General features: G+C 43.8%; 1 protein-coding gene across 12 annotated transcripts in view; it reads left to right on the plus strand.

Moving 5' to 3' along the window:
- LOC132368245 (uncharacterized) overlaps positions 1–27,791 on the plus strand; it is a 670,503-nt gene that overhangs the window by 434,024 nt on the left and 208,688 nt on the right. For all 12 annotated transcript variants that reach the window (XR_009504000.1, XR_009504001.1, XR_009503999.1 and 9 more), the window contains exon 10: positions 1,632–1,705. Coding sequence is in view for 9 of the 12 variants with exons in the window: in XM_059927014.1 (XP_059782997.1) it covers positions 1,632–1,705 (74 nt within the window). In the remaining 3 variants the exon portion in view is untranslated. The remainder of the gene's footprint in view (positions 1–1,631; positions 1,706–27,791) is intronic.

Consider the following 27,791-nt stretch of genomic DNA (forward strand, 5'->3'; position numbering starts at 1 on the left):
TGTATTGATAAATCAATCATGTCATATCATATCATATATTTTGTATTATATGTCATATCATATCAATCAGTATTTTTTACCATTCCTTTGTGTATTGATACATTAATCATGTCATGTCATATTATATATCATTTATTATATATCATATCATGAAATGTTTCATTTGATGGTCATCTATCTGAGAGCAAGTTGCAAGATTTTCACACTTTCACTGAGTCCTTCACTGGCATCCAGCTTGACCTTGACAAGTATATCTGACCTTCCCGCTGTGTTAGAGATCAGAGTGTGTGAAATATTGACAACTACTGAAGATTACTGGGTAATGTAGGCAGTGTGCAGTGGATCAACCAGTATAGACTCTTAAGTCCATTTTCTACGTCTAGTAATGTGTTCAAGTGATTGGTTTTGGCATCAAAACTGAAATACTTCTCTTTCTCAACTTGCTGTTCACACATTATCTTCCAATGGCAAGTGCTGACAACTACAGATGCTGCTTTCACTAAAACTTCATTATTGACTAAACTCCCCTCATCTTAGCTTAAAACCCCTGAATTGGGAGAAAGTGTATCCGATCTGCCTGTGCTTAAGCTGGATCACAGCAGTTGCTTGGCCTAATAGCTGAGACCCTTTCTCAATATGCCAGCTTGTGAGTGTGATCAGTGGTTGTGCACCCTAGGTATATTGATCTGATGTTTAATTTTGTCTAATATTTTTACTCTCCTGCTTACTAGTCAAGTCACTATATCCATAAATTTGACTTCATGAGTCCATTTTTCTTTTCTTTCTTCAGAACTGTTTACCTGATCCAAAACACCTTCCAGTGGATTTTCTATATGTAAAACCTGTTTTTTAAATTAGTAAATAAAACTACTGCCTTCAGAATTTTGCCTCGAAAGCAACAGGACGCTTTCAACAATCTAATGTAAATGCAAACCACTGCATTCTTAACTAAAAGCCATTCTCCTGGGTATGGTGTGTGCTGCTGTTCACCAATCTCTGCTAGATGCTGCCTGAGGTCCCCCTTGCTTCTACACCTTCACACATTCCCCCTGCAGCTCTGATGCTGCTGGAAGGTCCGGAAGTTCCTGCACTGTATTCTAACTGGATCTGTGCTCTTACTACAGACTTGGGGTCCCTACCAATCCACAGCTGCATGGTGTTTGCAGGCAAGTGGGGGGAGAATGGTTCACTTACCTGTGTTATCTGCCCTCTGCCTACAAGGTGAAACTCAGGGCTGACGGGGTCCCTCTGAGTTTCAGAGTTTGGTGAAACAGATATTCTAGAGTTTATTCATGGTTCTCCTTCTCCCTGGACAGGCCACACACATGTGCTTTGCCTGACAGAGCCCAGAGCCCATGGCTGTTTTGGATTCTGGTTTGATTCCTTAGAAAAGGCCAGGAATCTGGTTCATGTCAGTGTTCTCCAACATTTCTATCCTTCTCCTACTCAGTAAAAAGTTTTCTGAGCATGAAGATCCAGTGTGTATATTTATGCATTTGCAAATTAAATGCATGTTCTATGGTTCCGTAATTTATATGCAAGACAAAGATTATACAGATATAGGAATTTTAAAAGAATGAGATGAGGAGGAATGCAAATGGAAGTTCTAACATTTTCTTCCTGCCTCCTAGCATACTGTCTTGTCCACTCTGACTGGCGGGCTTCCCCATCAAGAAGTCTCTTAGTGAAACTCCATGCTGCTCAGGTGAGGGGGTGTGTGGGGACATGGGGGCAAAGCAGGGATGGTTTTTCCAGGAACTGGATTTTGTGTACGTTTGCCTTCAACTCTCAAAATCTGCATGGATGACCTTGAATTGCAGGTGGATTCAAGATTCAGAGAGTTAATGTTTTTCATGATGGAGTTCTATCCAGAGAAGTGGATGTGGATCACACTACATTGCACTGTTTTTCCTGGAAGTTTCTTTCTCTTGTTATTCTTTTCCTTTTAAGCCATGTTATGATGAAAAATAACAGACTGTTATCAAAGAAGGGTAGTATACTCTTAAATACTTTAAGTGGCAAAATGAATTTTTTTTTTTTTTTTTTTTTTGCTAAAACAGTAATACGTGCCATAACCTCGTGGTGGTGGAAATAATTTACACTAGGTTTATCATCTGGATGATCTATGAAAAGGATTCTTTCACACAGGTTATATGATGTAGCAGAGGAAGCATTTGGTCTGAGTCAGTTGTGGAAAGCGAATATCTGTATGGTTTGGGGAATCCCTCTCTGTCTCAGGGTCCCCATTTGTTCATTAGGTGACCAGACTACAGAAGAGGCCACAGTCATTTTTTGGTAATGACTTTCCTTCATCATCCTCCTTCTCCTGTTCCCTCCCCACTCCTGCTCTCCTCCTTCTCCTCTTCTTCTTCCTCACCTAATCTCCTTCATCTAAAGTCCGCAGTAAGTCCCCAGACAGACAATGAAGGAGGGCTATAGGGTGTAGGGTGGTGAAAGGCAGGGTCATCTAGGAGTAAATAGAGGGAAGGAGCAGCACCCATCACTTTGGCCAAGTTGTAGTTCCTCCTTCAATTATGGACAAATCTTTTAGGTGGTATCCTGGCCGTGGCCAGCAGACCCTAGACCTGCCTGTCCTTCTTGATCTACTCTTTGCAAATCCTTTCATCAGATAGCTTTGGGGGAGTCCTTCCAGTTTTAATAGACTAAAATTTATGTACTCATTTGTGGGGCAAATGTATCTCAGCTGCCTACCTGAAGTCCCCCCCTTTTTTCTTCTACTGGGAAAGTTCAAGGAAATGTAATGGTTTTTCCAGAAACTGTTTGTGCCGGTTGTTCTGTTTACCCTCATGTTCCATTCCATGACGGATGAGAATGGTCACAGAGCCTAATTTATAAACCGCATATCCTATGCATCACTTATGTAAAAATATTCTAGCCCACAAATCTTAAAAAAAGAATGTTAATGCATCCCATCCAGAGGACCAGCTAAAGCACACACACACACACAAATGCTTAGACCAAAGAGCTGTGTCACTCAAATTTCTTGTTATCAGGATGAGATGAGGCAACTGTGTTTTCCTCTGAAACATGCCAGTATTTCCTAAATCCTCATATATTTTGTTGGGAATTACATTATTTTATAATACCTCTTACTAGAATTTAGTTTATCTCAAACACATGGTTTAGAAATATTAGCTTAAACTTCCAAGAAGAGAGTGTCATTTTCATGAATGTGAGATGTTGTAGTTGTGGGTATCTATAGGAAAACGACGAGCTAGTCTAGTTAGTAAATACTATTGATTGGCTATTAGAGGACATCTGTGGCTACTTTCCAGAGTTCTGTGATTCAGTAACATAAGAAAATGTCACAAAGGGAGCACATTTCAAAAAATTAATAGCTATGATTTTGTAAAACATTTTACAGCCTGAATATTTGTTTTTCTTAATTAAAGAAAATACACAGGGCCCTCACATCAGCTCACTCCTCTCTTTTGAGAGAAAGGACCATGACACTGTTACCCCACAGAGTGACCTGAGAGACTTAACGAGACATAATACTTGACATCTGTACATTATCCAGTTTTTACCATGTAAAGGGCAACAGAATTTATGACCAATGAGAAATATGTAGTCTCAACTGAGTGCAAAATTTGGAAAGTATTAGGCAGACAGTGAGACCTCTATTATTATTATAATAGAAATGCTGATTAAAGATATACTTTCTTTAACAGATGTTAAAATGCCAATTCCCAAGCGATATGAGGTAATATATATTTCAAGCACCAATTAAGTGACATATTTTCTAAGATTTCAAAATTCTTTTAAGCAATGTATCCTTTTTGTAGCCCTATAATAAATAAATAAAATATAAATTTCCTGAGTCTTGGAAAATGCACGTTTCTTATAATTATATAAACTATGAATTCTTCTAAATGGTTCAGAAGTTTAAGTTATCACAGGTGAACATTAGGATTTTTTCATGTTCTAGAGACATGCATCCCATACAACCATCTTGACTGTACTACTGTATTTTAAAAGGAGTAAAATAAACAATATCATTTAATATTAGGCAGTTAAGTACAAATATGCCAGATAATGTAATAGAGATATTGCCAAACATCTGTCACATTTGTGAATAAGCTTCGTGTGTCTGATAAGGTGGCTCACTTCATTGAAAAATAAAGCAAACCTCACAAACCTGGCACAAGCTATTCTGTGCGAAATCCCACGCCATTTGCACAGCTAGGAAGTAGGGGTTAGATGCCTCTTTGCTGGTTCATTTCACCATGGATCCCACTTGCTGTAGGCCTCTCTACATCATGTTTCCAAAGGAGAGAAGTCACTTTGAGTGCAGGAACTTGTCCCCAGCAAAACAAAGCATGTGACCCCCTGATGCCATTTGACTGAACGATATTTAAAATTGGACAAAGATTTTTCCCTCATTAGATGCTGGCAGAGTTTTGCTTCTTTTCAAAGTCTGTCATTCTTTCAACTGTGAGTCAGAGCTCAAGCTAACTAAAACCTGTGAAGGAAAGGATTTTGCGGGTTTTCACGGGGAATCTGTAATTCTTTTTCAGAAGTAATTAAAAACTACACAAGAATTTTCTCTGGGGGCACTGGTACCGATCTCCTGCACCTTCAGTTTGCTACATGGCTTGGGATCCACTCAGAGCCGGCTGGTGGCTCAGGCTCATTTGAGTGGGTGTCAGGCCGCTGTTTGAAGGGTCTCCGTGGTCTCGCCGGGGCGCTGGGCGCCTGTGTGTGGACTGCATGGAATTGCGTGCAGGTCCCTTGAGATTTCTCAGCGAGGGCTCCGCGGAAGGCTCCTGTGAGAGGGCTCTGTGTATAAGGCTCCTGTGAGAGGGCTCTGTGAAGTCTATGTATTATCTCTGAGAGGTCCCCGTGTGGGGTGAGTGCGGGTCCCCGTGTGGGGTGAGTGCGGGTCCCCGTGTGGGGTGAGTGTGGGTCCCCGTGTGGTATCAGTGTGGGTCCCCGTGTGGGGTGAGTGTGGGTCCCCGTGTGGTATCAGTGTGGGTCCCCGTGTGGGGTGAGTGTGGGTCCCCGTGTGGGGTGAGTGTGGGTCCCCGTGTGGGGTGAGTGTGGGTCCCCGTGTGGTATCAGTGTGGGTCCCCGTGTGGGGTGAGTGTGGGTCCCCGTGTGGGGTGAGTGTGGGTCCCCGTGTGGTATCAGTGTGGGTCCCCGTGTGGGGTGAGTGTGGGTCCCCGTGTGGGGTCAGTGTGGGTCCCCCTGTGGGGACTCTTAGTGGGGGGCCCTCCATTGCTGGCCTGTCTGCACCTCACAGAAGGAGAAGGGCAAAGGGACTTGCAGCTTCTTGTTTCTTGCTGTTCTGTCAGTGTCCCTCTGTGTCACTTCTCCCGACAGGTGCCTTGGGCGTCCGGCACCCTCAAACCCAGCACTCACCTCTTGGTGCCCCTGAGAGGACCCGGCAGCAGTCAGGCTCAGGGGCCCCGCTCTGTGCCAGCCTCTCCTGAGCTCTGGAAGTTGTTCTGTGCTCTGGGTCCCAGCCCCTCCCAGGGCCCCTGGCTGTGCCCCCAGTGCTGTGTCTGCCCCGGAGGAGGGGGCCCAGAGGTGAGACCTGGCTCCAGGGAGAAACCACAGCACAAGCAGGCCTGTGGCCGCTCCCCCTCAGCAGGTCCTGGTCCCGCATGTTGGGGTCCTGACAGGCGTAGGGCAGGGCCATTCAAGCTGTCACCTGGATCAGGGGACCCTCCTGGAGCAGGACTCTGCAGCACGGGAGTGACTGTGACACAGAGCCCCAGATTGCTCTGTAGAATTGCTCCTGTCTCCCTGGTTTCCCGTGTGGACGGGCCGGGGAGGAGAGCTGACGGCACCCTCGTTCTCCGCAGGTCACTTCCCGCCCGCCGGGTGACACATCCTGTCTGCTGGCCTCTTCCCCCTCCAGGCTCTGGGGTGAGCAAGGCTGACAGCAGGTGAGACTTGCTATGACCCCAGCACAGTCCCTGAGCCTGTTAAGTCCCACTTGTCCCCTGGGGGCCTCCTTGGGCCACGCGTGTAGGTACAGGTCACAGACCGCGAGTCTGTCGTGAGCTCCCAGTCCTGTGAAAGTTGATTAAATACATTGTGGGGAAGTGAACCTTCCCTGCTTGGGGGCTCCACGGCCTCTGGGAGCCTGGCCCTCTGTGGAGGAGCTCCAGGGGCCTTCCCTCTGTCTGGGCTCCGGGAGCTGGAGTAGGGGGAGAGTCTGGGCTGGGGCCACCATAAGCCACTGGCCCCTGACTTCTTTTCTCTGGGCCTGTACACGGTGGTGGGACGCCAGGGGCTCCTTGGTCACTGCGCCATTTATGGGCGCCTCTGCCACTTGCCTCCTTCCCCTGCATCCCACCCTAGGGGCACATGACAGACAGTGAGGTGACTGCACACACAGTCACACCCCTGCTCGTTCCCCAGGGGGCGGTGAGCACTGTGAGTAGGGCTGTCCTCTCCTCCGGGGCAGGGGTGGACGGCCCTCGGCGGCCTCCATGCTCATCACCTCACACCCTCAGACCTGGGAGTGCGCGGTCCTCCTCCTCACCGCTGCTCCAGGGTGCGAGAAGGACAGAGGACGGGTGACGCTCCCGGCCCACCTCAATCCCAGCTCCATCGGGGAGAGAAGGAGCTTCCAGGGCAGGCATCATCTATCCCCACCAAGACATGGGGGCAAGGTTTCTGCCACGTCTGGACTCTGGGCTAGCACTGCCCCCAAACTCCTCTCCTTATTCTGACATGTGAACTTGTCTCTGACACTTTCTGGAGCCTGAGGGGAATTTCAGCCTCTGCAGACCCCTCCCCTACAGTCCCACAAGTTCAAGGTAGAGAGAGAGCAGGAGAGGACTGAGCTGGTTCCTGAGAAGGGGGAGGTCTTTAGGTTTAGTTCACCTTGACACGTCCTGAATGCTGTTGCTTGTTTCTGTAATGCTGCTATTATGGAAACTTAAATGCAGTGAGGGAATTGAGGGGAGGATGGGTATTCCACGCTGGGATCAACCTCCCTCCATGGCCCCATCCCATCTGGAAGCCAAAGCAGGCACCTGGGAAGAGTGGACCCTGATCCCTTCCTTCCCCCGAGCAGGGCACAGACAGAGGTCACCACCTCTCATGAGAAGAAACATTTATTTTGGGAAACAAAAATTGTGGTAGGAAGAAGCCATTAACACATAGACAATGTCTTAACATGAGAAGAAACAGGTTTTCTTTGCATGAACTGCACTTTTCCTTGCACTGCTTTCCTACCAGGAGAGGCATGAGAAGCACGCTCTGATTGACCAGAGGGAACACAGGCCTGAGTCACCTGCCACCCTTGGTCTATGCTGGCAGGGTCTGACTGGGGACTCCAGTTCCCTGGGTGGGAAGGCCAACTTGTCGCCCCTGCCTCTGGTATGCCTGCTGTTGTTAAGGTAGCTGTGGTCCTTGCGGGTGGCTTGGTGACTGTAGGCTGTATCTTTCAACACTCTTCTCTGTTCTGAAGAGGAGAGAACCCTGTGGTAGTGGGAATGCCCCTCTGCTGGGGCCTGGAGCTGTTCTGGGTGCTGATTTAACTCTGAGGCACAGAGTCCTTGGTGAAGCCCCAGTTTGTCTACTAGGACCTGTCCAACAGCTGTTCCAACCGCCCGAGGATCAATAGCCCTGCTCTCTACAACAGATTTGCCTTTGATTGGTTCCTGGTGGTGAGCAGTGGCTGATACAGGCTTGCCTTTTTGAGCCCTGCTCTCTACAACAGACTTGCCTTTGATTGGTTCCTGGTGGTGAGCAGTGGCTGATACAGGCTTGCCTTTTTGAGCCCTGCTCTCTACAACAGATTTGCCTTTGATTGGTTCCTGGTGGTGAGCAGTGGCTGATACAGGCTTGCCTTTTTGAGCCCTGCTCTCTACAACAGACTTGCCTTTGATTGGTTCCTGGTGGTGAGCAGTGGCTGATACAGGCTTGCCTTTTTGAGCCCTGCTCTCTACAACAGATTTGCCTTTGATTGGTTCCTGGTGGTGAGCAGTGGCTGATACAGGCTTGCCTTTTTGAAGGGATTCTTCTGTTCCTTTGCGTTTTTTATTGTGGCTAAGACACTGCAGAAAGTGCCTTGTCCATTTGTGGCTTTCTGGTGAAAGCTCTCTCTTCTCTGGCGAGAGCTGGGGGTATTTGCTCCCAAGGGACTCTCCTCTTTCCCTGACCTGAGAAGCGTGGCTCATCCCACTTGCTTGAGAAGCCTTTAGTCCTGAAGACCTTTCTTCATACTCTCCCGGTTTGGGCCTCCAATCGTCCTCCCTCTCATCAGTTGGGGCAAACATCTTGCTCTGGCTGTTCATTTCTTCATCCTCTTCTGGTTTGAGCCTCTCACAGACCTCCCCATCATCACTTGAGGCAAACTGGCCCTTACACGGGTCCCTAACCTTTGCTTTCCTGGGTTCCTGTTGTCCCTGGTTGCTTCTCGTTTCTTCGTGTTCTCCTGGTTGCAGTCTCCTAACGCTCCTGCACTCCTCAGCTGGGGCAGGCGTCTCGCTCTGGCTTCTTGTTTCTTCATGCTGTCCTGGTTGGGGCTTCGTGAAACCCCTCCACTCCTCAGCTGATGCGAGCACCTCCCTCTGGCCCTTCATTTCTTCATGCTCTTTCGGTTGGGGCCCCTTAAAGTCCCTCCGCTCCTCAGTTGGGGCAGACATCTTGCTCTGGCTGTTCATTTCTTCATCCTCTTCTAGTTCGAGCCTCTCACAGACCACCCCCTCATCAGCTGAGGCAAACTGGCCCTTACACAGGTCCCTAATTTTTGGTTTCCTGGGTTCCTCTTGTCCCTGGCTGCTCCTCATTTCTTCATGCTTTCCAGGTTGGAGCCTCTTAAAGCCCCTCCACTCCTCAGTTGGGACAGACATCTCACTCTGGCTCTTAAATGAGTCCTTAAGTTTTGGTTTTCTGAATTTCTGCTGCCCCTGGCTGCTCTGTTCACTCACGTTGAGGTCATATGGCACCACCTGGAAAGGTGGCGCGTCCTCACTAGCATGTTCCCTCTGGGAACTGGAAAGAGACCTATGAGAAGCCAAGATGTCTGCAGGAAGGAGCACATCAGTGTGAGAGTCTTGAAGGAGCTCACCAGTGGCACGGCCTTGAGCCACCTGTGTTTTAAGGCATGGCTCCTTTGGATGTTGGGCAACTGACTTTGTTGGTAGTGACAGGGTTTTCCTAGCGGCTGGAAACCCCAAGACAGTCCCATTCTCCCAGCTTCTGCCCATGAGGTTGACTGTGGGCACCTGATAAGGCAGTCTGCCCTCCTGTCCAGTCAGAGGGGCCTCTGAGGGCCCATACCTGTCACCAGGTGAAGTCTTTCCCAGGGCCCTCTGGATTTCTGTATGCTCAGGTGAGGGAACAGGGAGGGGACTCACCAGGGTGGGAACTGTTGCTTTTGTTATCACTTTCATTCCCTGATGGGGCTGAGGTTTTCCCAAGAACTTATTAGCAAAGTTGGCTTTTGAGTGTGCCCCAGATTGCCAGGTGGCAGAGGGGGAAACGGTGGACCTTGGAGAGGACAAGGGTTGAGCCCCACATGGCTTGAGATTTATGGGCTCAAAGGCCTGTTCGGGTAGGCCCCACCTGTGCCTTACCTGCCACCTTATAATATGTGCTTCCAGCATCTGCCGAATGCTTGGACTGAGGAAGGAAAGCACACGGGAGGAGTTTACACAGGGTTTCCAAGACTTCAAGGGTGCTAGATTTCTGATTTCCTCGTGAGGGTGGGGCTTAGAAAAAACACAGTTGGCAGCAAGCCAGGATTGACGCACAATCACAGGGATCAAACCTTGATTAATCTGCATCAACTCTGTGCTCAAATGGGCTTTCAAGATTTTTTCTAGATGTTTCTTCTCTGGGCTACTGGGTAAACAGTTTCCAGAGTCACTCATCAAGGGCCTCATCAGGTATCTTTCTGACTCCTTTTCAGAGTTTCTTTGCAGAAACTTCCCTGGGAGCCTGGCCCTGGAGGAAGCTTTTGAGATCCTCCTCAGACATGGCCTTAGACCCTTGCCGAAATCCTTCCCTGGTTGAAATTGCATTTGACCCTTCCTATGGGATCTCCTAGGGCGCCTGGACCTTATCTTCTGTGGGTCCAGTCTCCTTTTGCCTGTAAAAGCAGAGGGCTGCCAGGGTCCCTGCTTGCCCTGTGCCTGATAAGTCCTTAAAAATTGGCGCTGAGAGGAACTCAATTCCAGAGACAGAGACAGGTGGCTACTGAGGCACAGGCCCCTCTTGGTTTGATCTTTGATGAGCCTCTTTTGAAGATGTTGCTTCTGGAGATCAGGGCCAATTAAGTCCTCATGATGAATAGAAACTGACCTTTCGGCCTGAGAGCGCCCCCTCTCTTGGGGAAGGTTGAGACTGAGTTGGCTAAAGCCTTTCTGAGATCTTTTGACCACAGAGGATGAAGGCTTCCCACTTTTCAGTTGCTTCTGCAACAAGGGGCATTTCAGACATTGAGTTTCAGTTGGGATAAAATATGGTGTCTTGTTCTGAAATGTAGGACAATCTAGTCCACAGGTACTCATCTGGGGTGGAGAATAAGGTGGTCTGAATGGGAGAGAAGATGGGAGGTAGGGCTGGGCCTGGATCTGAGCCAGAGGTGGGGACTGGCACGGAGGCAAGTTTTGAGTGAAAGGCTGGGGTGGGACCCCCGGGCAGGGCAAGACTGCGACCTGGGAAGGACCTAAAGCTATTCTAAGTTGAGTTGAAACTGGAAAGCCATTAGAAACTCCACTGAATAAAACAAAGAGTGCCTGCTGTTGAGTAGAGCTCCTAGTAGCCACCAGGGACTCGCTGTGCAGAGAGGGGTGACCCCAGTAGAGCTGGGTGTATGTCAGTTCCAAGTGGTCCCTCAAGACCTCGGAGTGTAAGAGCTGCCGAGGACCGGGTAGCTGCTCTGTTTTGTCTTTCCTGTTCCAGAAAGATTGAGGGGTTGTGTTGTCCTGCTCAGCACCCAGTGATTTCCACGCATTCCCTAAAGTGTTCAGGTGGTAGTCTGAGCTCATTTGTTCCGAGAATGACCCATCCTTTTCTTTCCCCTTATGAATCTTTAGTTCTACTTTCTTGGTGATTAGAATCTCCAGCAGCTTCTGGACTTCAGGGTTGACAAGTGAGGGGCTACCAGTCTCTACCTGCTTGTCTGTGGGCTCTTCCTGGAACGGGGCCCCTGGTGGCTGGTGGGACAGGTGTTCTTGCCGGGACTCACTCTGTGATGAGGTGGGGAAGAACAAGGCCTTGGTAGTCTTCCACCAGAAGGACAGGAACAAAATGGGATAGCATACGAGGCCAAGACTCAAGATGGCTGCGATGGTAGATGCCAAAAAAGAGTTACCTGGAGGTGAGCTCTTTGCAACAGTGCCAAGGGTGATTTTCTTCAAGTTGGATTGGTCTTGAGGTTCTTTTGACAGGGTGGAGGCCACAGGTAAAGAGCCCTGGGTCAGAGGAGCCAGGGCAGCTGATGGGCACGTGGCAGGAACAGCCTCTTCAGCAGGTTCCCTGCAGGGCTGGTGGGCTCCAACAGACGCTGCTCTGCACACCTCACCAGGGGGGTCTTGATAGGAGAGCTGATGAGAGCTGCCCTTGTCAGGGAGCCTCCCCACGTGGCTTCAGGAGACATGAGGCACAAGCTGCAGCCAGGAGCCCCCAGGGCCAGGAGGGCTGGGCAGGCCAGGCAGGGGTGGGCACCTGTGGCCCACGGCCCTCCACGGCCCCCATGCTGACTTCACAGTGCTCCTGCTGTCCCTCACCCCAGGGCTTTGGCCATACCCCACCCTCAGCGCTCCCCCTCCCAGCTCAGCCCCAGGCTGCCTGCAGCCCAGGTGTCACACCATAGGCTTTGGGTGGAAGAAGAACCCAGGAGAGAAGGGGAAGATTCTTTACCTTTGTAGAAGTGAAGTCAGGGCCCGAACCTCTTCCAGCTCTTCCAGGCAATCTCTGAAAACTGGAAAACAGCAGACTGGGTCATGGTGGTGAAGGCAAGGGCTTAGGGGGTCTTACAGGAGGCTGAGTGCTGTGTCCCTTTAAGGGGACACCATTGGGAGATTGGAGCCCAAGCACCAGCGTCCAGGGCCACAAGATCCCTGACAGTGATGGCGAAGCTCATGAAAGGGTTTATCATTTACAAAGTACTTCCATATCCATTACCCCTTGCTGCACTCACATCCTCCCTGTGGGGGACAATGGGCAGGGGTCACATCACAGAGGAATCTGAGCAAAGTTAAACAACTTGTCCACGGTCGGACCTGGAGGTCCCTCCTCCCAATCCAGGCAATCTATTGGTCCACTGTAGCCCACACACCCCTGCTGGGCCACACCCTTTTCCGGGCCCCTTACTGCTTCATTGTGCGCATGGAATCTGGGAAGTATCTGGGTTCTGCTCTCCTTCCCAGGAAGCTCCCTGAGGGTTCTGCTTCTTGAGGCACAGGCCCTGCCACTGGCCTCCTTGGAGCCTGTGGAGTGGGCCCTCAGGGCTGGGAGAGATGGGGCCTAACCCTCGGGGCACACAGGGCTGAATGGCACAACTTACCTTTCGAAGCTCTGTTTTTCATCTTAACCTTGCGTTTCCCCCTCCACTCCGTCTGATGCTGAGAGACAGAAAAAACGAGGACCTGGGACCCAATTCTCACTCTCCCCTCTCTAGACAAGCATCAGACACTCAGTGTCCATACATAATATGACTTTTTACATTTAACTAACAGAGCTCTGTGGTTTTTCTTTCCTTTCACTCATTTTTAAAGAGGATAAAAATATTTTCTGTTTTCCTTCTCTGAAGAACATAAAGAAGGATTTTCAATGTGAGATTCACCCTGGATTTCTTTTGTCACTGTTCCTCTGCTCAAGAAACACACACATTCTCTGAACTACGGGTTCATCTGAGCTCCAACAGGTGGGTCTCTGCTTCCCGAGGCCAGGGCCACTCCAACCCCCGCTCTGAGGCTCTCAGGGCCTCAGCACTGCCAGCAGATCAGCCCTCATCCGAGACACATGTTCACAGCTGGTGATCCATTGCTCATGGGCCTGTCCTCTGGCTGAGATTGAACTCAGTATCCAGTCCTCGACCTCTGGTCACTGTGTGTGAGACTTGCCCTGGAGCCCTCTACCACACCTGGACAACTGGTCTGAGATCTTTGGATACAAATCCTAGTGTTCACTCTATCCCCTGCCCAGGCTGGCTTGCCCTTAGAGGGATGACGTCCTATTCTTAGGAGTAGATGTCCTATTCTTTCCCATTTCAGGAGTCTCTGTAGGTGATTCAGAAAAGTGGAAATAATAATAGAAAAGAAGGGAGAAGCATGTGCTTGTGGGTCTGGCCCAAGGGTTCTTTACCTTCGTGATGTTTCCATGTTTCCTAGGAGGTGGTGAAGATAGATTATTCTGGAGGTAGGAGAGTAACAGGAAATAGAGCCCCAGTCCACACAGAAAGCCAAGGATGGTGGCACTCGCCCAGGAAGTGCGACTGGAGTACAGCCAAGTATCAAAAGTGCTTTTCAGAGAAAAGAGAGGATTCTCCATCATCTGAATCACATTGCTGGCTTCAGGCAACTGAGCACAGGATGTGTACTTGGGGACTGAAGTCCTAGGCCTACATCATAGAGCTGTGGTCTGGTCACAAAGGGCTCTTGAGGGTGGAGGAGGGAGTAATAGAGGAGGAGGCTGGACCACGGCCCCTCCCCACCATCCGCCCCACAGCTCTATCCCTCCACCCTCATGGGTCTTCTAGACCTTAGTCAATTTTCTATTCATTCCACCTGGAAATCACATTTTTCCTGGTTCCTCAGATCTCTTGGGGATTTCGAAAGATTCCCTTTCTCTCCTATTGAATCATTACTTATTTCAGCAGAAGCTGAAGATACAATAGGAAGGCCATTAATATGCAGTACACTTTTTGCTTCCCTTTCCAATTTTAGTGATTCTGGAATCATCATTTAATGTTGTGATAATATTCAATTGAGAAACTTAAGTTTTCTGTTTTTTGAGAAATAATTTGAGCCCTCAACAATCAAAAGTTTTTTTTTTTTTTTATTAATTCAAGTGGTCTGCGGATTATCCAGTTCATTTGGATAATACCCGCCATAGGTATGGATCTCTTTCTAATTAATGTTGTCTGGAGAGAAAGGCGAAAACAGCTTTTTACAATTTAAATGTCATTGGTCTCCTGTCAGAATACGTTTTTATTGTGTTTTATCATACAAGATGGTACATTTCCCTACTACTTCCTCAGCATCTGTCAGGTATATTAGGAAATGGGTTTTTTCCTCAGGTAATTGCTCAAATCTATAAGATGGTTTTAGGTCTACTCTCTCTGACCTGTTTTGACCTTTAAACCTCTTCGAGTCCTAAATGCACGTTGCATTTCTTTCTAAGATCCTGGGAGGTGGGGCCATTTGAAAAGCCTTCACTTTTTATCGCCATTGATATTTACTGTTATACCTCTCTGCGAGGGCTGCTTGATGGGGGTGTTACATGCACATTCCCCCTGCTTGTTTTCTGTGCTTTATGGGAGTAATGTGAGCTTTCTGTTTTAGATAATTTACTATGTTCTCCACTGTGGACAAAGCAGGGAGTGAGCATATTGCTGTAAGGCAAAAAAGCATGATTGATAAGGTGGGTGTAAAACAAGCCAAGAGTCGTGGTCCTCATGTGTGTAATAGGTTCCATCAAGTGAGGGACAAATGGCAGTGATGCAAAGAGAGAGAATGGAAATGAAACTAAGAAATAATCTCTCCATTTTTATTTTCTTCAATGTCACCAGCCTGGATGAAAAGACTTCAAAGCACATAGAACCAATGAGTCAAAAATTATATTGTAATTATACATCCATTATTTTCATGTGAGTTCTTAGATCATGTTTTACCAGGTGTTTTTCTGAAACATTTTTCTGAATAAATGGAAAGGTGTTCCTGATAGGCAGGAAAGGCAGGTATCAACATTTTACAATTGACTTCAGAGATGTAGAGAGCTGGAAAGAGTGTTGTTGGAAATTAATGACTTTTTTCAAACCCTTCCTAAAACTGAGGTTGCAGGACAAGCAACCAACAGGAACTCTAGAGAGTGACAGGCACCTGCAGGGAGAAACAGCAACTGGACATTCATTTACTTAAAACAGACACAGACTGAATGAATTATAAGCCCAGAGATTAAACTAGAGAATTTTAACAAATTGAGCAACAAAACAAACAACCAAATACCAGATTATAAACCAAAGAATAAAATAAATGTCCATGAGTCCATACTTATATAAATAAATCATTGACCAGAAAAATAAATTACAGAAAAATTACAAATAATATATAAAGATATTTAGATATTCCTGCCTCCAAGAAGTGGAGTTTTATTTTGATCATGTATTGGGTTTAGTGTTGGGTTTCTAGCTAACAGAGATTTGAGAGAGAAAAAGAATAACTTTACAGTGAATAAACCTGGCAGGTACCACCTAAGTCTAGTGGTCCTGATAACATCCTCAATTACAAGTCATCTTGAAATCATGTACCCTCTGATATGATGCATAAGAAAAGCATTCACCTCTGTACTATGCTTCCCCCAAACCCATAACCCAAGTCTAATCATGAGAAAATATCAGAAAAAAGCAAAATGAGAGATATTCAAACTTGAAAAAGTCATGAAAATCAAGAAAAGACTGAGAAGCTCTCACAGATTGAGGATGACTAGGCAGATAGGTAACTAAATGCAACATGTTCTTATTTGGATCTGGAACAGACAAAGGACATCAATGGAAAGACTTGGTGAAACTAGAATGAAGTCTGCAGTTTACTTAATAATGTAGTACCAATGTTAATTTCTTAGTATTAACAACTGTACTATGGTTATATAAGATGTTAACATTAAGAGAAGCAGTTTCCAGAAGTCATCACTCCTATCCTTACGATAAGGAAAATCTGGAAACACTGGAAATCAAGAATTCTTTCCCATTTCAGGAGTCTCTGTAGGTGATTCAGAAAAGTGGAAATAATAATAGAAAAGAAGGGAGAAGCATGTGCTTGTGGGTCTGGCCCAAGGGTTCCTTACCTTCGTGATGTTTCCATGTTTCCTAGGAGGTGGTGAAGATAGATTATTCTGGAGGTAGGAGAGTAACAGGAAATAGAGCCCCAGTCCACACAGAAAGCCAAGGATGGTGGCACTCGCCCAGGAAGTGCGACTGGAGTACAGCCAAGTATCAAAAGTGCTTTTCAGAGAAAAGAGAGGATTCTCCATCATCTGAATCACATTGCTGGCTTCAGGCAACTGAGCACAGGATGTGTACTTGGGGACTGAAGTCCTAGGCCTACATCATAGAGCTGTGGTCTGGTCACAAAGGGCTCCTGAGGGTGGGGGAGGGAGTAATAGAGGAGGAGGCTGGACCACGGCCCCTCCCCACCATCCGCCCCACAGCTCTATCCCTCCACCCTCATGGGTCTTCTAGACCTTAGTCAATTTTCTATTCATTCCACCTGGAAATCACATTTTTCCTGGTTCCTCAGATCTCTTGGGGATCTCGGCTTGAACCCACCATTTTCATAGCCTTTGAAACTCTGAAATTCTCCCAGGATTTTGGCTGTTTCCCAACGATTTTAACTCTCACAATCTCCTTTGTTCACAATTCCATCGTTTTTTCATCTCGCATATTTACATTTAAGTTGTATCAATACTTTCTCAGCAAATTTCAGTTATACGATACAGTATTATCAACTCTGGTCACCATGTTGTACATTAGATCCTAAGACTTTCCTCTCATTCAAAGTTTGTACCCTGTTGCCACCCTCTCCTTATTTCCCCCAACCCTAGCCCTTGGCAAACACTCCTCTGTTTCTATGAGTTTGACTTTTTTCTGTGTAGATTCTGTATATAATTGATAATAGGCAGTATTTGCCTTTCTCTGTCTGGCTTTCACTTAGCATGATGTCCTCTAGATTCATCCACATTGTTGCAAATATGAACACCACTTTTCCCATATAATAAGTTTTTTACTTTCATCAACCCAGAAATAGAACTTTTTTTATACTTATTTAATTTTGAATATTTAATTTGTTATAGTTTCCATCCACCTTTGCCGACTTCACTCAGAATAATTAACACAAAAATTCAAACTAATGATGATTATTTCAAATTTACAAAACCAAGTATAACAAAAAGATAAGTAATTTAACCTCTAAATGATATGTTTTGGGTTAGTAACATTTTATACTTCTGAAGTTAGAAAAGCTTCACAAAAACTGTACACACACACACACATATTTTGACAGACCACTGCAGTATATTCAAATCCAAAAATTAAGCATGTCCTCATTTTCTCTAAATCTTTTGTATATTGTCTTGACCACATTTCTTCTCACTCTGCCCAAAATAGACAGTCTCCATTCTCCAGAGTTTAGAAACATGTGTGGAACACCCAGAAGTCAGAAATGGGTTAGGTGAGCTTAGGTTCTCATCTTTAGAGTAGACACTGGGAGTGGAGGACCAAGGCCTGGGTTAAAGTCATCTACAGTAGCCTTTTCTGATATCCCTAGTGTGTTCTACACATATTCTCTTTTTCAGAATACACCTTGCCTTCCCCCTCCTACCCTACCCTCTCCGGACCCTGGAGCTTCGAGTCTTGCCTGTACCTTATAGAGAGGGCACTTTGAGTCTTATAGGAAATCCCCTATGACATCATTGGACATCCCTTTTGGCAGGTGGAATTGGGTATTCACTTAGGGATTGTACTTTTTAATCACTAGCTGGTTAATTTTTCTTAATATGTGAAATATTTACTTGGCTATACTGTCATGAATGTACATGTTCAAGAACATGTCTCTAGCATCTACTGTTGCTTTTATTACAGTCTCTTCACCCTTTATGATATTGTCACTGGGGCATGACAGTCCTCAGTGTGAACAACTAGGGCACCTGAGGAGCATGGAGGTCCCTAATTTAGACAAGTAGAATCAGTGGAGATCATGGTGGGTCCTGATTTCTGCTTCATTTGCAGGGGGACTTATGACTGAAATGTGAGTCTCATCTTGACCTAGCAAATCAGGCTTGGGCATGCAAGGAATCACCTTCCAATATGATTCTGTGAGATAATGGAAAATATATATTGGTCTCTGCCACCAGTGCCTGGCACAGAGCTCCTGAAGCTCTTGTGATTTCCTGGGTGATAGGAGTGTCTTTTTTTTTAATTAATTTTTATTGGGTTATAGTTGATTTGCAATGTTGTATTAGCTTCTGCTGTACAGTAAGGTGAATCAGTTATACATAGACATATACACACTCGTTTTTAGATTCTTTTCCCATATAGGTCATTACAGAGTATCGAGTAGAGTTCCCTGTGCTATACAGTAGGTCGTTATTAGTTATCTATTTTATATAAAAGTGTCTTTTTGTGATAGGGATGGGGCAGGCACGTGGCTATGAGCGAGCAACCATCAGCAGTCCCACTCAGCCACTGGTTGGCTTTGCAGTGGGCCCCTCCCCCTCCCCTTCCTCTGTTTAAAAGGAGCCTGAATTCAGACTGGAGGAAGATGGTTCTTTGAGACACTAGTCTACCATCTTCTCAATCTGCTGGCTTTCTGAACAAAGTCATTATTCCTTACCCCAACACCTCGTCTCCTGATGTACTGGCCTGTCGTGCAGCGAGCAGAGTGAGCTTGGGCTTGGTTTCATTTTGCTCTCGTGAGGTGACTCTGGGTGGGCTCCTGGATGGCTCCTGGGTGAGGGCTGATCACCAGAAAGACCAAGCCATGATGCAGGCTTGACATTTTTAGCCCCACCCCACTAGTCTCTTGAGAAGGGAGAAGGGCTAAAAAGGGAGTTAATGACTGATCACATGCCTACATGAGGACGTTTCCGTAAAAATCCCTAAAGCACAGGATTTGGAGAGTTTCCAGGTGGGTGAATACATCCACATTCTGGGAGGGTGAGACACCCCAACACTGCGGGGACAGAAGCCCCTGAGTTTGCGACCTTCTCAGATATCATCCTATGTATCTCTTCATCTGAATGTTCATCTATATCTTTTCTCATATCCTTCGATAAACTGGTAAATATATGTATTTCCCTGAATTCTGTGAGCCACTTTGGCCAATTAATGGAACCCGAGGAGGGGGTCTTGGGCATCATTTCCTGAGTACAAATTATTGATTCTCTGAACCCTTTTGTACACATGAGTGCTTAGATATTCACCTTTGTAGGTATTAGACAGTTACACATACAAACACTTACAGATTATGGAAAGATGATTTTTTACTTGATAAAAAGATAATCTTGGTTATACCAAAAGAGGTCTTGTGTAAGTTGTTCTTATTACCCTAAGCTAGTATATTTATTTCCAATTTATGCATATTTTGATCACAGAATAATTTGTTGCATAGTTAACTCTCTTAGTAGTCACCAAAATCATGTTTAATGTCTTCCTCCAGAGATAAGACAACTTTATACTTAACAAGTCAAACAAAGGTCTCTTTCTGGAGCTGGGACTGAAATTCAAGTCTGCTACTTTATTGCCTCTTATCATCAAATGATGTAGGAACAAATTAAGAAAAATATAGAAGAATGTCAAGTAAGATAGTGGATATACTGTGAGTTATTTTATTTACTTTGTATTTAAAAACACATAACACTTGTGAAGTGTCAGGTATGGTTCCATTTAAAATACTGACCATTTAATAGTTTAATAGTTTATGTGTGACATAAATAATGTATATCTGTGGGACCTAACACAAAAAAAGAGCCTCACAAGCATGTCTGAAAATAGAATTGCCCTTAGCACTGTCAGACCATAACTGTGCAGTTTGTCAAGGTGTTCTTACTATCAAATTCCCAGTGTATCACTTTTCACTGAAACTTCTGATGATATGCATTTCAACCCTACTTTGCTGTTTTGATCAAGGTTTTCCTTCTTTCTACACTTTTACAACAGTACTGTAACATCGTAAGCATGATTCAAAGTGTAGTTCTTTAAAAACTTCCTTTAAGAGAATTTTAGAGAATCCTGCAAAGTACATTTCTCCACATGTATCATCCTACTTCTGTCAAACCACTTAGCATTTGCTTGATAGCGGAATCATCTACGGATATGTCTGACTTTTCTCCTAGATAGCAAATTTCTGGAGAGCAGGGACAGTTTTGGGCAGATTCAAGCAACATGGAGAAACCCTGAGATTCTGTGGGCCCAGGCGTCCCTCTTCCATGCAAGGCCTAGGTAGGGTTTGAGCCAGGTGACTTGCCCAAGATCATATGTCTAGTGTGTGGCAGAAATAGGCCTATCACACAGTCCCTTGACTCTTAGTCCTGTATTTTTATACCACACAGCTCAAGCCAACTGTGACCTGATTGTCCTTGTATAATGAAGATGGCCTTCCAATAAGCCAATAAGTAGATATTGGGCACTAAAATATGCCTAACATAGCAGCATGGGACTAAGGAGGAAATAAAAGAAAACTAATAAGAACCATCATGTATTTATTATTATGCCACCAAATAGAATTTTTTAGCCTTCATCCTTATAGTAAAGTACCAGTTTGGGGAAATAGCCCACTACCTTTGCTCATTTATGCACCGCAGATGATATGAATTGTCATTGGATCTGAAGACAATGTATGTGTTGACTTTAGTATCACAGATCTTATCTTCACTGTGCTATATTTTGCTTATGATTTGTTTATGAATTATGCATCTATGTTTATGAGGGAGATTGTGGTTCTTCCTGAAATGAAAGGTTCCTGGTCTTATTAACAGCTATGCCACGACCTCCACCATAGTCTTCCGGTTTGCCTGTTTCTTTGGTCTCAGCATTCTCTGCTATGACACACAATGCTAATGTCTGGATTGCGACGCGTGTAAATTCCAGCAAGGTGGAAGGAATGAAAGAGGATGAGAGAAATCTAGCACTGCCAGAAATTAAGAAGTGAAAAATCTTGGGGAAATGGGAATGGACACAAAAACCATTAAAGAGAGTTTATTTCATGAAGACAAGGTTGTTTTCACATTCAAAAAAATCAATCATTATTACACATCATATTTGTAGGATAAAGGAGGAAAGTCCAATGATCACCTTAGTAGATGCAGAAAAAGAATTTGGTGTAACCCAGTATGTTAAATGACTTATTTTTCTATTGCATCATATTCTTGACAATCCTAATGTTGTTTCTTGTATTTAACAAACTCTAAAACCTAATCCTGCTCAGTACTTTTCTAGGCTTACATGTATATTTCTTATGAAGCCTTTAGGGCATGTGTTTAGAATGTAAATCAATAAGAAAACTCTTCCAGAAAACCTAATCCAACTAGAATAGTGTGTATAGTCGAGAGGAACCCTCGTGTTAAATAAAGGCCCCTCCCCTAAAAAATTAATCAGTATTACATTGGATTATTTCCCTGACCTATGTGATGATTTTTATCTCTGTAATAAAAGAAGCCATAAGTATAGGAAGTGCCTGCTGCTCAGTTATTAAGGTGAATTTCAGAAAGATTCCCTTTCTCTCCTATTGAATCATTACTTATTTCAGCAGAAGCTGAAGATACAATAGGAAGGCCATTAATATACAGTACACTTTTTGCTTCCCTTTCCAATTTTAGTGTTTCTGGAGTCATCATTTAATGTTGTGATAATATTCAGTTGAGAAACTTAAGTTTTCTGTTTTTTGACAAATAATTTGAGCCCTCAACAATCAAAAGTTTTTTTTTTTTTTATTAATTCAAGTGGTCTGCGGATTATCCAGTTCATTTGGATAATACCCGCCATAGGTATGGATCTCTTTCTAATTAATGTTGTCTGGAGAGAAAGGCGAAAACAGCTTTTTACAATTTAAATGTCATTGGTCTCCTGTCAGAATACGTTTTTATTGTGTTTTATCATACAAGATGGTACATTTCCCTACTACTTCCTCAGCATCTGTCAGGTATATTAGGAAATGGGTTTTTTCCTCAGGTAATTGCTCAAATCTATAAGATGGTTTTAGGTCTACTCTCTCTGACCTGTTTTGACCTTTAAACCTCTTCGAGTCCTAAATGCACGTTGCATTTCTTTCTAAGATCCTGGGAGGTGTGGCCATTTGAAAAGCCTTCACTTTTTATCGCCATTGATATTTACTGTTATACCTCTCTGCGAGGGCTGCTTGATGGGGGTGTTACATGCACATTCCCCCTGCTTGTTTTCTGTGCTTTATGGGAGTAATGTGAGCTTTCTGTTTTAGATAATTTACTATGTTCTCCACTGTGGACAAAGCAGGGAGTGAGCATATTGCTGTAAGGCAAAAAAGCATGATTGATAAGGTGGGTGTAAAACAAGCCAAGAGTCGTGGTCCTCATGTGTGTAATAGGTTCCATCAAGTGAGGGACAAATGGCAGTGATGCAAAGAGAGAGAATGGAAATGAAACTAAGAAATAATCTCTCCATTTTTATTTTCTTCAATGTCACCAGCCTGGATGAAAAGACTTCAAAGCACATAGAACCAATGAGTCAAAAATTATATTGTAATTATACATCCATTATTTTCATGTGAGTTCTTAGATCATGTTTTACCAGGTGTTTTTCTGAAACATTTTTCTGAATAAATGGAAAGGTGTTCCTGATAGGCAGGAAAGGCAGGTATCAACATTTTACAATTGACTTCAGAGATGTAGAGAGCTGGAAAGAGTGTTGTTGGAAATTAATGACTTTTTTCAAACCCTTCCTAAAACTGAGGTTGCAGGACAAGCAACCAACAGGAACTCTAGACAGTGACAGGCACCTGCAGGGAGAAACAGCAACTGGACATTCATTTACTTAAAACAGACACAGACTGAATGAATTATAAGCCCAGAGATTAAACTAGAGAATTTTAACAAATTGAGCAACAAAACAAACAACCAAATACCAGATTATAAACCAAAGAATAAAATAAATGTCCATGAGTCCATACTTATATAAATAAATCATTGACCAGAAAAATAAATTACAGAAAAATTACAAATAATATATAAAGATATTTAGATATTCCTGCCTCCAAGAAGTGGAGTTTTATTTTGATCATGTATTGGGTTTAGTGTTGGGTTTCTAGCTAACAGAGATTTGAGAGAGAAAAAGAATAACTTTACAGTGAATAAACCTGGCAGGTACCACCTAAGTCTAGTGGTCCTGATAACATCCTCAATTACAAGTCATCTTGAAATCATGTACCCTCTGATATGATGCATAAGAAAAGCATTCACCTCTGTACTATGCTTCCCCCAAACCCATAACCCAAGTCTAATCATGAGAAAATATCAGAAAAAAAGCAAAATGAGAGATATTCAAACTTGAAAAAGTCATGAAAATCAAGAAAAGACTGAGAAGCTCTCACAGATTGAGGATGACTAGGCAGATAGGTAACTAAATGCAACATGTTATTCTTATTTGGATCTGGAACAGACAAAGGACGTTAATGGAAAAGCTTGGTGAAAGTAGAATGAACTCTGCATTTTACTTAATAGTGTAGTACCAATGTTAATTTCTTAGTATTAACAACTGTACTATGGTTATATAAGATGTTAACATTAAGAGAAGCAGTTTCCAGAAGTCATCACTCCTATCCTTACGATAAGGAAAATCTGGAAAAACTGGAAATCAGCAAGTTTTCATAGACTCATCAAAGAACTAAAGTTGCAAGGCTAATTGTCACCCCGAAAGTTGGAGAGCCAGGCACATCCAGAGAGATATAGGAGTCAAGATCTGCTTACTCGCAGCAGGAGCCATAGACTAGCAGGATGACTTAAAAGGTAATTTTGACAAACTGCTGGAAGCCAAGGATGACTAGTTGAGAGGGAGAAAATCCTGGGAGCCAGACGCTTGGGGGGCATTACCTTCAGGAACCCCTGCAGGCTCTCATGGTGAGGATGGAGAGAGGTGCCCGAGGTGGCTCTGGAGGGGGTGGGGACGAAGGGGTGGCAATGGAGCTTTCTATGTAGCAGAATCTTACTCTCCAGAGAAAGGACTTGGCCAGAGTGCAATTCTGAAATCTTATCCCAGCTAGAGGAAATAAATTCTCCCCCAATTCAGCCTTCTACATCCTTCCTTTCTCATGTGATGCGGTGTGTTGGGGGAACATGTCAGCAGGGGATAGGGCTTCAAGGAAATGCTGCAGCCAAGGGAAGGCGTAGGTGCAGGGGAAAGAGCCATATCCTTGGGGAGAGTCAGAAACAGTTGTGAAGGCCACACCCTCAAACAGAGTCCCACTAGAGACTGGGATTTACTGCAAGATTATAGAATGTTTTCCCTCCCGCACAGTTCACCATCACACCCGCAGGCCTCCAGGATAGTTAAGAGTAGATCACAGCCAAGAGAACTGCAAGACACAGACTCAAGCTGAGCAACAGTACTTAGGGAAACCCCCAAATCAAGATGAGAGACAAGGGGCTTCCCTGGTGGTCCAGTGGTTAAGACTCTGTGCTCCCAATTCAGGGGGCCCAGGTCTGATCCCTGGTCAGGGAACCAGATCCTGAATGCCGCAACTAAAACCCGGCTCGGCCAAATAAATAAGTATTAAAAAAAAAAAAAAAAAAAAAAGAGGAGAGACAAAAACAAGGACATTAGAGGAATTTGAAGCCTTTGGCACCTATGTTACCACAAACATTAAAAACAGAACAACTGACAAAGATCAGAAAATTATAGCTACATAAAGGAGGAACTTCCAAGGAGAAATGAATGCTGGTAAAATTAAATCCTTGAGTTCTCTGCTTCTTAATCAATCTAAAAAATAACTTTTATCAGCCCTGGTGGCCTAATGGATAACATATAACTGTTTTAAGGGACAATAGTTACAATGTGTTAAGGAATTATGGCACATGGGTAAGTGAAATTAATGACAGCCACGTCACAAGGATGGGAGAAAAGAATTGGGAATACTATGTTATAAAGTTCCTGCACCCATCAAGTGGTGTAGTGTTATTTCAAGGTGGGATTAGATTATTTTAAAAATGCATATTGTAAACTCTAAGGAAACCGTAAAAAATTTAAGAGGTATAGCTTACACTCTTAAGTGAGGAGATAAAATGGAGACATTAGGGGAAACTGGGTACAAGGAACAGTCTGTACTATTTTTGCAACTTTGCTGTTATTCTAAAATTATTCCCAAAGTAGTAGTTTAATATGTTCCTTAAGTGTACTTGCTTAATTATGAAACTGTCTCAAATAAATTAATGGTGCATCTCTTGCCCTCAGTTCCTAATTTTTGAAAAGTAAAAAATCCTGGAAAAATTAGCACATTTAAGTCAGTTTCTCCACCCCACTCCAGGTGATTCTCTCCGCATTGTCCCTCATTTGGCTATATAGATTATTTAGTTCTTTTTAGGATGCTAATACAGCTGTCACTGTAGCTATGTATGCCCCATTAATGTATGTAACAGAATATGCCCACATAGATTGCTGGATATATATGCCCTGATTCATGTTTTCAAAGACAAAACAAGTAAGAGGATTGATTTTATTCAGGCTTTTGCAATAAGAAGATCAGAATGTCTTGCAGGGTGGTTTTGACCTTAGACTTTTTTAGGGAAAGTAGAAAAGTTACAGGTGGGGCTGATTTACAGTTGGAATTATTTTGCAATTAGGTGAAGTCTCAGTCAGTTAGATGAACAGGAAGGTTCATCTCTGTGTCTGGCTAGTTTTAGAAGGACAAACAGTTCTGAGCTCAGCGAATCATTCATGGAACAAAGAAAGGGAAGTTGAGAGATCAGTGCCTGGTCTTATCAGCAGGTTAAGGCAAAAGGGGAAAAGTTGGTGTTTCCCTGGTCACCGATAAACAAGGGAGTGATCTCCAGGTCTTAGGGGAATCCTGAGAAGGCCTGGGTAGCAAATCTTATCTTAAGTGGGGTGGTTCTTTGTGGTACACAAAAGGTGGAGGATTTCAGAAAACAGAGGATAGGGTGATTTCTTAACTGTTGCCGTTTTCTGAGATCACAAATCACAGGTAGAATTCAAAACGGTTGGGCCTCAGTTTTGTTCATGACCAAGAAATGTCATTCATTGTTGAACAACACAGAGGCAATCATAAACCTTTGAGTGGGGCAAATCTGGGTCTAAGGAATAATCTCCTGAAGACTCTTGTTTGGCGTTGTTCCTGCAAAATCATTTGAACAATTGTTGAGAGGAAGTGGAAAAGATGAGCGTTTTAGAGTTCTGGAGATCAGGCATCTTAAAAGAGGGATTCTAAAATGAAGAAGAGAAATATTAACATAAAATATTATAGTAAGTAAAAAGTCTGTACCCTCTCTTTTCCATGTGAAAATTAGAGGCAAAATCATATAAACTTAAAATTATGTTTAGTAACTAATTTTCAGTATTTTATCTTATTTAAAAATGTATAGGTATCTAAAGAATACTATTATTTAACTCAGTTTAGCATAAGTCTAACGTTTTAAGTTACCTAAAGATCTTGGAAACTATCTTCATACCACAAAGCATAAGCACTGTTAAGATAAGATTGGTTTGAATAATGATTCAATTTGGTTAAACAAAAATTTACATTTTTCATAATCTGAAACATCTGGTAGATACAATGCTAGTTTATTCAATCAGAAAAATTTTATAAGTTTAGGAAGAGCATATCCAGGTAGAATAAAAATGTATGATGTTGAAAACATAGCTGTTTTTATTAAACCAATAATATTAAGCTAGTCTTTTTTGACAAAGATTTGCCTTAATTATGTAAACTTGAATTTTACAAACTTTTTAGTTAGTTTCCATAAGAATACATTTTTAAGCACATGAAAATATCAGAAGTTCAGTTTCCTTAATTTCTGGTAATTTTAGAACTATTCAATTTATGTGTGTTTGTTTATGTTTAAGCTAATCAAAACAGAATTCTCTTTAAGAAATTTCATAGTGCAATTTTGTAATACCATCCAAAGGTAGAAACTTACTACACATTCATAGACAAAAATACATACAGACAGACACAAATAGAGAGCTTCAGTTCTACGACTTTAGCCGTGCATTGGACAAAAGCATAGAGATACTAATACATGATCCCTGGGCCATATAAAAGAGTTAGCTTTCATCCTTGTCCCACCAATACTTGTAAAAGAGATCTTCAAGATTCCCTTTGTCCTGATGTGTAACCTTATGGATGCTGTGTACTAAATTTTCGGCAAGTAACCAAGAAGAGACCAAGTGGCCATCTGGGTGTCTCCAGAATCCATCTGAGTGGCAAAACATCCAGCTTGTTTCCAATGAGATTGTTCAGCCTCAGGTTTTAGCAGGCTGTTGTGCCGTAGGTTCCTTAAGTAGAGTTTCCCATCTGTAAAAAAGATTGAGCAAGGGGAAGTATGTAGGTGGCAGAGGACAAATTTTCTTGGGAAGTGGCTATGTTAACATTTTTGTCAGTCAGGTAGTTTCCTTGGCTTTGGGAGTTCTGGCTTCCAGTGTGAGCTTTGATTTTGAGAATAGCTAATTATTTGGTTTGCAATGTCTTCTAATAGGTCAGTGACTTGTGTTCCGTTTTTGATGGGTATTCCTGCAACTGTCATTGAACACTCTGTGTTTCCATTAAAGGGGGCTTAGGGATCTTGACAGAAGCAAAAGAAAGTCAGGTGGTCAGTGAGAGCAATTCAGGGGCAGAGGTGCCTAGGCAGAGTCAGGGGCCCAGAAGGTAAGGCCACTGGGAGAGCAAAGAATACTGTTTTCCAACTGGAAAGTTATTCTCTTCCCAGAAAGTTTACTGCAATTTTGGGGCTAATGCTGGGTAAATCATGCCAGGTAGTAAGAAGTTCTAGTGAGACAGAAAGAGGTTTAGATGAAGGCAGGTCACACACAGCATGAATGTATGTCGGTTCTAGAGTTCTGTGCGCCTCCTTGGGCTGCATGGCCTCCTTTAGAGAGACCTCCTGCA

Source organism: Balaenoptera ricei, chromosome 6, assembly GCF_028023285.1.
Source record: "Balaenoptera ricei isolate mBalRic1 chromosome 6, mBalRic1.hap2, whole genome shotgun sequence".
NCBI classification, from domain to species: Eukaryota; Metazoa; Chordata; class Mammalia; order Artiodactyla; family Balaenopteridae; genus Balaenoptera; species Balaenoptera ricei.